A 10,654-nucleotide genomic window follows, 5' to 3' on the forward strand; every position below is an offset into this window, starting at 1 on the left:
AACAATTGCATGAGAAAGTCCTTAGTGTTAGCCAAAGGCATGCATGTGCATACTTCCTGCTGTAGTGCCCCAGAATGTGTTTCCCAAGTGCGAAATATTTTGGATATTAAATCCTTAATGGGAACCTGCATTCCACTATTGGATGACAACTTGCATTGAGATATTGAATGAGGATTTGCAGTAAGATATTGAATGATAGCCTAAAGGGAGGAAAACAATACCATGCTTGTTAGGTTTATGGTCATAAAAGAGCAGGCATTTTTTTTATTTTTTTAGTCCCAATGAACCTTACTAGTCAAGTTATTGGAATTATGCACTGTAGTTAGCACTGGTTACTTCCATTGATTTCAAATCTCAGTAGCAAACCAAGGTTCCAATAAACACCAGTCATTTAGCACATTTTTATTTTAAGAAATATGGCACAGCATATTCAGTGGCAGTACACAATAATAGCCACTGAACATAAGCAGTCAACTTTCTTGGTCCAAGCAATCTTGCGGCGGAAAATATAGCAAGGCCAAGATTTCTTTGCCAACTGTGGGCAGCATGGAAGGAGTTAGCATTGAATATCTCATGCAGACATACTCTTGGCTGCAGTTTCAATGAAGTTGGCCAGCTTTACATCATTTTCAGAGAGACCTCCCACATCGTGGGTGCTCAAGGTAACTTGGACTTTGTTGTACACATTGAACCATTCAGGGTGGTGGTCCATCTTCTCAGCTTGCATCGCAATGCGAGTCATGAACCCAAATGACTGCAAGTAGACATAAAGCAATCTGTTAAGGAAGGTTTAGTCGTACCCCAGTTGTAGCACAATGTGAAAATAGAGGTTGCGGAGCAATTCTTGCTTGATCATATTGTATGCACTTAAATATATGCACATGCCACTGCTGACAGTCATCAGGTGAAAACTGCCTTAGCTCAGTGGCACCACAGTTCGCCAAAAAGACACTAAGCCTTTAAAAGCACAAATAGTTGGTAATACCAGCATATGACATTGCTTAGACTATGTAGCTTTGATGCACATGTGCCTTCAAAGGAACAAACAATTTGTGTAGTTAAATTTACATCTTACAACCATGGGCGGCGATTCACATAGGTCCAGCTCTTCTGGTCAAGAATTCAGAGATGTGGGGATCTCCCAACAGCGGAGATTCAGGGTTTATTGTATTACCTGGTTAAAATTCTTGAACAGAAACTCCTTGTAAATGGCATCCCGATCCTTGACAGTTGTCCATCCTGCACTCAGCAGAGGAGCCAGCTTTGTCTTCCTCTCCTCTTCAGTCAACTTTGCTCTCTTGGAGGACTGCAAGGAGATATGAGATGCATCATTGTTTTGTTGCTAATCAATATTTTGCTACAGCATCACATATATATTTAATAAGTCAAAAGATGCAACTGCTTGAAACCGAAACTGGACTGGGAACAAAGAAGAAATATAGAGGAGGAGAGAGTTAACAAAAATCATGTGGCTGTGCAACGTTTTTTTTTGTTTTTTTTTTATCAACGTATTTGCAGTTTTGTAGAAGCCACAAAAAATGGGTACAATATTTCTTTTCTCTTTCTTATATTGAGTGTGCCTCTGACGGCCCACGACTTTGATTATATTTGGTGGCTATATCCAAACCTTAAAAGATGGCATGTGACCACGGAGAGGAGAGTGAGCGCAACTCAAACCGACCAGTTCTCAAACGGCGGTTTTCGGGGCGAAAAGAAAACGAATTTCGAGTCACAAATTATGTTCTGGGTAGTTGGGCTCTCACATGTCATGTACAAATAAAAACATTGGCAAGTATAAATACTTTGTCAGTGTCCCTTTAAGTATTGAGCATTGGGAGACATCTCTCAGATAACCCTACACTCCGTGTCACTAGTTCTGTGCAGTGTAGGCGAAGGCAACGCCAGGCAAAGAGAAAAAGGGCGACCACTAGGAAGGCAGGCAGGAAAGAAAGGCAGCGGAGGGCGAGGGGAGAAAGAGAGTACTAGGAAGGTTAGAGAGGAAAGTGGGTTTCCCTCCTCCTCCCCAGCCTTCCTAGTGCCTGCCCTTTCTCCCCTCGTCTGACATTGCCCTCGCCTGTACTGCACGCAACTAGTCACACAGAGTATAGTGTCATACATGAATGACATAAAAAACGATAAAAGGGCTTGGTATGTCTTCACAACAGATCGAGCTGCCATAAGTTGTGATTTCAACTGGAAATCCATTTTCTGCTCAAGATACCTTTAAATAATGTGGAACTGAAGAAGAAAATTGTGTACATATTTACGTGCAAGCTTGGTGAGTGCCTTCTAGGGCTCTGTAGCAGTTACTATAGTCCGTTGCAACTCACGAAGGTAGGGCGAGGGTAAGACAGGTTGGGGAGGAGGAAGCAGAAGGAATGCTGGAGAAGAGAGGGGGAAACCTCCTCCTCTCTTTAGCGTTCTGTCTGGTTCCTCCTCCCCAGCCCGCCGTCTCACCCTCTCCCTACCTTCTCGAGTTGCAACGGACTATAGGGTCGAACTTGATATATGATCTTGCACTTTTGGTGCAATATATACATACAATAGTTATATCATATTCAAGATTGGCTAAAGCTGCACGCATAAAAACAACTTTGCCTTTTTGGGTGTCTTCTCAAATTCCTGTGTAAGCCGAAATCTTAGTTGTCCGGGCACTAAGCTCGCAGTACGGCGGATTTGTTAATAGGGCGAAGCATTGGGAAAATTAATTTTGCACCCTGTTCCTTCTTAGCTGGGACGTATGTTTGGCGTTGCTCAGGAATGCAAGTGTGTGACGAAGACTGCCGAATAATCTCGCGCATGAGTTGAATTTGTTCACCTGAGGCTCTGGGCGAACGTGGTGGGCTATGTTCGACAAATGTTTTGTTTCTCCTAAAAAGAAACGGAAGTGACGATATCACATCCCATTGGTTAAAGGCTCAAATGACGAAAGAGGGAACTTTCCTCATTTGAGCCTCCAACCAATCAGACACGATATTGGCACTTCCCGTTTCTTTCTAGGAGAAACGAAACATTTGTCGAACATAATCCCCTAGGAATTCACCTGAATAAACAGTGTGACTAGTGGTAAACTACCGCATCACATTCAATTCTGTTCACATTAGCGATTTTGCATAAGGGTGTGTGTGTGTGTGTGTGTGTGTGTGTGTGTGTGTGTGTGTGTGCGCGTGAGTGTGTGTGTGTGTGTGTGTGTGTGTGTGTGTGCGTGAGTGTGTGTGTGTGGGGGGGGGGCAACCGAAATTACCTGCAAACAGCAACACAACGTTTTAAATTTTTTTTTCATATATACATATATATATATATATATATATATATATATATATATATATATATATATATATATCAGGGTGTCGAACCGGAACCGAACCAAACCGGAACCGAACCGGTATTTTTTCCGGAACTGAACCCGAACCCGAACCGTTATATTGTTATCGCAATGAACCCGAATTGGAAAAAAAAATAACGGTTACCGGCTCATGTCAAAACGGTTCGGCCACGCGCTGTTGACAATGAATGTGCTATCAATGCCATTAGTTTTTTAAGTGCCGTCAACTGACACACACCTCGCTTACATATTTTTCTTCTCCACTCAGTCTTAGGAATATAAACGCTGCGTCCATGAATCTTGACATAGGAACCAGTATTGCGCTGGTCACGGCTTGCACGGAAAAAAAAAAATTAAAAGGCTGTGCAAAAAAAAAAAATCGCGTCACGGGATTTCATTTTTCTACAATCTCGTAAATCCTAAATGCTGCTGTGTGCTCATTTCATAACACGTTTCTAGAACGCGCGAGTTCTTGAAGCTTGCTTCCATCGCAATGAGAAAAGAAAAGGCTGTGGAGTTTGATAATAATGCATCCGGTTTCGTATAGGCACTTAGAAGCTAACATATTTGTGAGACAGCAAACTCGTCTATTTTAATATTTATCCTGTTACGTCCTTCTGGCGTTGCGTTCGGTGAAGTGTTTTTCATATTCCGTATCTTGTTTAATGAAAACTTCTTTAAGGGTCTAATTTGAGTTACCGAAGGCTAGTTCAAATAAAGAAAGCTGTATTTTCTCCCCACTGTTCCTTCAATTGCTTACACGCCGAGGTGGCGGGATAGTTAGCGAGTTCTACTTGTAAGTGGGTTTGTAAGGAGGTCGCGAATTTTACAGCCACTGCGTCGGACCCAATTAGATGAAGTCCGAATGCGTAAACATCGGTGAGGTAACCTTTGAGTGCACATAAAGAAACCATTCCTGGTAGAAATTCCTGAGCCTTACACTACGATGTATCCCGTCTCGTATGTGCTGATTTCAGATGTTTTATTTGTAATTTATTTTCATGATGCAATTTGTCATTTATAATTTTCGAACCGGTTCAGCGCCCCGAACCGGTTCGCGGATCGAATTAATCGAACCGGAACTGAACCGGAACAAAATAAATTTACCTGAACCTGAACCGTAACCGAACCCGTATTTTTTTTCGGTTCGACACACTGATATATATATATATATATATATATATATATATATATATATATATATATATATATATATATATATATATATATATATATATATATATATATATACATACATACATACATACATATATATATATACACACACAAAGGTCTAATTTAAAATTTGGAAACTTTTCCCGCCTATTTCGCTTCAGAGGCCTCGAAAGGAGCTACGCAAACGAAACCCAAAAAAAAACTGCAATAGCTGCCCGAAAATGGCGCCCTGAATGACGTTGAAGGAATGTCGGACCCTCTCCGGCCACTTGTTGATCCAGTGAGACGAGTGAATCTTTAAAAAAGCCACCACGCTTCCCCACGAGCTTCGTATACGAGCTACTATGGAAGGCAAAAATTGCACGCCGCTTGTGAGTTCAGAAGGAGCTGGCCACGTACCATTTTGGACAGCAGACGTGACGACCGTGCAGCCTTGAGGGAAATGGTGCTCCGAAAAACTGTCCATCCTCCCCCAGTCATTACAGATAAAAATACGATAAAAATGTCTAGACGAAAAGAGGCACGACCTTCTCTCAAAAAAGAGGAGCGGCCGAAGCGGCGAAATCGACACACTGTTGCCAGGCGACAATTTCCCATCCGGGCTTCTAGTGCTTCTAGTTTCGATTTCGTTGCATGCGCGTTTCTCTCCGACGTACAAGGCAGAACCAGCGGAACTACGAGCATGTGCATTGAGCGCGTTCGTGAAGAATAAAGCAGAGCTCTGGATTAAGGGCCTGTTCACACATACAGCGGGACGCTATAACCATAGCGCTGACTTTGCGCTACGCGTGTGCTGACGGGAGCGTTCACCAGATTTGTATCGCAACGTCAAAACTGTTGCTCATGGGAGGCGATAAGCATCTGACGACACGTGGACAGCGCTCTGTCAATATGGCTCTTCTTTTTATTATCGAGCAAGATCTGTAGTGCTTTTTTCTGTAGTTCTCAAGTTTTGAGTGGAGAGCCTGTTTTACGGAAAGTGTCTAAAGGAGCTGTGTAACGATTTTAACGTTGAAAGAATTTGCATCTTCTATTTTTGACATTGTTTATCTTGTTACAAAGGACGGAGAACACGTCTCCTTCGTTCGAAATGTTGCGATTCTGCTGCTGTGTAATCGCGAGGCAAAAGTTGGAATATTTCCCGACCTGCAGCCGCGAGCGGCGGAACCACGCGGCATGACGTCAATGGGGGACTTGTAAAAAGATAGGAAGTTGTGCAAATACCTGCTCGATAATAAAAAGGTAATTTTTCTATAAATCGCGTCGTTCCAAATATAAATGCGTTAAAAACCTGGTATCATCGATAAAACTTTTATTATATGGAGTTTAGCGGCGCCATCTATCCGAGGTCAACAAAACCATCGGCTCTATCTGCTACCGCGAACAGCCGCCAGGAGCCGGAGGGGGACGGAGGCAGAGCCGGAGCCGGACGGGGTCACGGGGCTGGTTGGACCCGGACGAGACTTTCCTCCTGTCGCTATGGTCACGTGGTCACGTGGTCGCGAGCGGGTGAGTTCTCGCTGCTCACTGATGGCTCTAGAGAGAGAGAGAGAGAGAGCTTCACCGGAACCCCGCGTGTCCCCCATTCACGTCACAGCGCACGTGACTCGGAAGATGGTGAAGGAGTTAAAGGGCAACTCCGCTTCATTTTTGATATTTAGAAAACTATGTAGCCCTCTTCAGTATCATATAGGAAGACCCCATGTCAAATATTACGATCTAATTCCGTTTGTTTATTTAATAAACTGGCCAGCAAACCTTCAAGCGAGCCAAGTCGCCGAAATCTGCCAACTCTAGCGTGCGGCGCGAGGCGCAATCATCAGAGCAGTCAATGCCACGGAGTTGGAGCGGCCAACGTTGAGCCACTACGTCAGAGGCATGATACGTCATTCTCACGTTTTGCTTGTTTTTACTTCTCAGAGCGAAATTGAACGATGACGTCATGAGTTTCTCCTTCCGGTGTTGGCTGACCGGGCGTTCACGTGATCACCGTAACACGGATGCGCTACTTTGCGCTGCCCTGCGCGCTTATCGGTCTGTTTCTCCGCTCCCCTTCTCTTTCGTCTTCTCCTCTTCCCCCTCTCCCCAGGCCATCACCGTCCACGCCACGCGAAGCGACCTGCCCACGTCCAATAAAAAAAAAAAAAAATAAAAAAAAAAAACCTGCCCGCGTCGCGTGTCCTGTTTTTCGCTCCCTCCCGAGCGTCACAAGACCACGTGGTTCGACGTGACGTGCCATGCCTCTGACGACCCGAGAACGATGTTGCCTGACGCAACCGAAGTTTCGGTTTCGGTGTCTGCTGATGTTTAAATTAGGATTACACAAATAATATTCCACATTTCGCGAATCCGAAGACGTAGAGTTGTTTAGTAGTGCTTTGTGAATGTAAATCACATGGAAGCCTAAATTTTTCGGAATTGAGCGGAGTTGCCCTTTAAAGGGGTAGGGAAACGAAATTTCAGCGCTCATTTTCTGGCTTTAATGTGTTGCATGTTGCACCCTAACCTCAAAAACACCAGTCTTCCGTTGAAAAGCACAAGAAAACTAATTTTAAAGCTAAATAAACGACCTTCAATGTGCACCTGGTGGATGCATGCGGAGCCTATTTGGGAGGTAGTCTAGCAACGTTGTGGAAACTGCTACGTAGTCGCGACGTAGCAGTTTCCTTCGGAGCAGCGCCGCTCTTTGGCATTTCAACGTTTTCCTTTTAGCTTTCCTCCTCAACTCACAAGTCGCGCATTGTACCAAACGGTTCAAGAAGACGGAAAGGAAGGACTCCCCTCTTTCTCGGACCCTCGTTCGTGCAACCGGACATAATTCTCCCCCTAGAAGATTAGCACGTCGCTCAAAACTCGAACAAAAGTTGCTTTCCCCACCTCGTTCAGCCCTAAGCTGACAGTGTTGTGGAAGCTACGTGCTCCTTGGGCCAGCCACACGCTCGTCACCCCACGGGCACTTCGAGCGGCTCGGTTGTAATGCGCTGAGGCTATTGACACCATCACAACGCTGACAACGCCACCAAAGGCAAAGCTCATAACCACGCCTGCCTTGCTACTCCACGAACGCGGGAAATCTTTTCTTTCTGTTTTTGTTTGCGCCGCATATCCCATGACGCATCGCGCTCTCCGTTCGCTTCTCTTCGAGCGCTTGCTGGAGTGCACCGTTTGGAACGAAAAATATGGCCAATCGTTCAAAATACAAACGCGCGATTATCATTTACGGTTATTATACGTCATGCTTGACTCATTTCCGAACGAAATGTGAATATTTCAATTTTTGTTTCCGTAGGTACCGAAAACCTCAATCTTTGTACGTTTTTAAAATAAAAACTAGGCGATGCAGGCAAAAGCGTTTTTTTGTTTGTTCTGTACTTCAGAAAGGTCGAGAGTCGAGGCACCAAATCCCAAATTATTTAAGCAGGGCACTGGAATTGTCGCAAAGCTCTTTAACTGCACGATCGAGGTCACGTGATTTATGGGCTGCGTATGCTATTTCACGTGACGCGGCCGCCATAAGGTGGCTTCAAACACTTCAAATTGTCGCTCCTTTCTCCCCTCCGCGCCCTGGCGAAGGCGTTGTATTATGGCTGGTGATGGACCGAAACTGCAGAACTTCAGATTCGGCAAAGATTGCGCAAGTTCGGCAAAGATTTGGCAAATGTCTGCGCACACGCGAGAACGCGACGGGGCCATGGATTGCAAATGAACGCCGTGCAGTCGTGCGGTTGCCGTCGTACAGTGTAGTACAACCAACGGTTACGGCGAGGTGGGGAGTAGGCAACACGGAAACTGTGTTTTCGTGAGTGTGGTTCTCTTCAATATATTCTGCCTCAAAAACAGAAGATCGACCCGTAACTTAGGAAGTCCACTGCGCAGGTGACTAATGATGCGGACCACCTCGGTCGTGAAGGCGAAGCCGATCCACCTCTCCTCCACCAACACCTTCCACCAGACGCCCAAGTGACAGCCGACTAAATCGCGTCTCGCGCCGTCAATATTGATCTAGAAAAATTTATTTTACGAGTAAAATTAATGTCTTGACACGCGTGCTACCCCAAACTGCTAATTTTTTTTTTTTTTTTTTTTTTTGAGGGGCGCAATAAGAAGCAAGAGGTATATTTATGATCACGCATTTATGATCCTATTTGTAAATGATATATACGAGCCCAACTACCCAGAACACAATTTGCGGCTCGAAATTCGTTTCTTTCTGCCCGAAAACCAACTATCGAGAACTGGCCAGTTTGAGTAGCGCTCACTCTCTTTTCCATGGTCACGTGCCGTTTTCTATGGTTTAGACACAACCACCAAAGATAATCAAAGTTGTGAATCATCGAAGGCACACATTCAATGTTATAAATAAAAAAAGAATATGATACCTATTTTTTGTAGCTTCTAAGAGCTGCAAACGTGTTAATTAAAAAAAAAAAAAAAAAAAAAAAAAAAAGTTGCCAAGTTAGGTGATTTTTGGCAACACTCGAAAAAGGAAGAAGACGTACTTCGAATAGGTCTGCGCTCTTTTCGTCTCTCTTATTTGTGGCTATATTTTAATAGTATCAACCCTCTACACGTTTTTCTTTGAGCCCATACAAGTGCGAAGCCTGCCTCCAACTGTATGCGGGCAGGTGTGCCGGTCGGCTGGGGATTATTCCTCGGCTTTCCTGAAACGACTCCGCTATGTCCACCAGAACTCCCTCACTAACGGCAAGTCAAAGAGCTGCAACCGATCGATACAGTGTGAGTTCCTCGATATGCGGTACATCTCTCGCAAAATCGGAGTACGAAGCTTCCGCTGCTGACTTGGCAGAAGACCTCGCAGCTGGTCAACATTCAAATACCAACGTATTGAATGCCGAAGAGTCACAACTCTGTGACATGGAGCTCAACGACGACGAAGAAGGCTGGCAGACCAAAGGAGCTAAAAAACGCAAGAAGACTGACTCAAACTCAAGCAAAAGCACGGATACAGTTACCCGCTCGCCGAAAGTGACAGAAGGGCTGACTGTCATCTTTGTATCAACGGTTGAAAATCAGCTCATCGCAACACTCAGCAGCCTTAAACTGTCAATTGCTTTGGAACAAATGTGCCCGGAGTGCATTCTTGAAGTCCGTCCCAACAAAAGACTCAACCTTATTGCAGTAGCCACACGCAGTGGCCAGACGACTCGAACGCTCCTTGCCTGCTCCGAGCTTTGCGGAATGAAGGTCAGAGCATATGAGCCAGTTCCGCGACACTACGCCGTCGGAGTGATCACAGACGTTGATCCTGCGCTCTCTGAAGTAGAGATCGAACAGAACGTGAGATCTCCGGAAGGTCGAGTGGCAAGATTGCGACGACTTGGCAAGAGCACAGCAGTGAAGCTGTCCTTCTCTACAACAACACTGCCAAGTTATGTTTACCTAGGCCATGTCCGTCACCCAGCCCATACAAAAATGGTCTATAGTCGGCTATAGAAAATCCTTTGTATGGCCGGCTATAGCAAATTGGCCCAATTAGCTATAGCCGTTTCTATGGCTGTCTATAGCTTTCCCTATGGTCTCCCCTATAGTTGTCTATAGCTTTCTCAATGGAAATTTCGCTATCGAATTCTGTATGGTTTAGTCTATGGGTCTCTTTAGAAAGGATGCTATAGCCGCCTATGGCTTTTCTTTTGGTTCCTTTTGCCGCCTACAGCATTTTGTATGGTCTGCTATAGAGATCTCTACGGCTTACTCTATGGATCTTTTTAGACACCGTGCTATAGCTGCCTATGGCTTTTCCTACGGTTTCTTTAGCCGTCTATTGCCCTTTGTATGGTCCGCTATAGCTCATTCTATAGCTCGTCTTATGGTTCTCTATACCCATCGTGCTACAGCTGCCTATAGAATTTTCTATGGTTCCTTTAGCCGCCTATAGCATATTGTATGGTTTGCTATAGAGATCTCTATGGCTTACTCTATGGATCTTTTTAGACACCGTGCTATAGCTGCCTATGGCTTTACCTACGGTTTCTTTAGCCGTCTATTGCCCTTTGTATGGTCCGCTATAGCTCATTCTATAGCTCGCCTTATGGTTCTCTATACCCATCGTGCTACAGCTTTCTATAGCATTTTATATGGTCCCTTTAACCGCCTATAGCATATTGTATGGTTTGCTATAGAGATCTCTATGGC

The 10,654-nt window shown here is 44.7% G+C and overlaps 1 protein-coding gene across 1 annotated transcript; it reads right to left on the bottom strand.

Annotated features, from left to right (window-relative positions):
- Positions 1-387: 387 nt before the first annotated feature.
- Positions 388-5,070, bottom strand: LOC8025889 (pterin-4-alpha-carbinolamine dehydratase). The gene is made up of 3 exons (XM_029978690.3): positions 4,901-5,070; positions 1,175-1,306; positions 388-754 (listed from the first exon to the last, which is right to left on the bottom strand). The coding sequence occupies exons 1-3, from the start codon at positions 4,979-4,981 to the stop codon at positions 572-574; spliced, it is 396 nt and encodes a 131-aa protein (XP_029834550.2). The 5' UTR covers positions 4,982-5,070; the 3' UTR covers positions 388-571.
- Positions 5,071-10,654: the final 5,584 nt, after the last annotated feature.

This window comes from Ixodes scapularis, unplaced genomic scaffold (genome assembly GCF_016920785.2).
Source record: "Ixodes scapularis isolate PalLabHiFi unplaced genomic scaffold, ASM1692078v2 PGA_scaffold0__279_contigs__length_252992795, whole genome shotgun sequence".
NCBI classification, from domain to species: Eukaryota; Metazoa; Arthropoda; class Arachnida; order Ixodida; family Ixodidae; genus Ixodes; species Ixodes scapularis.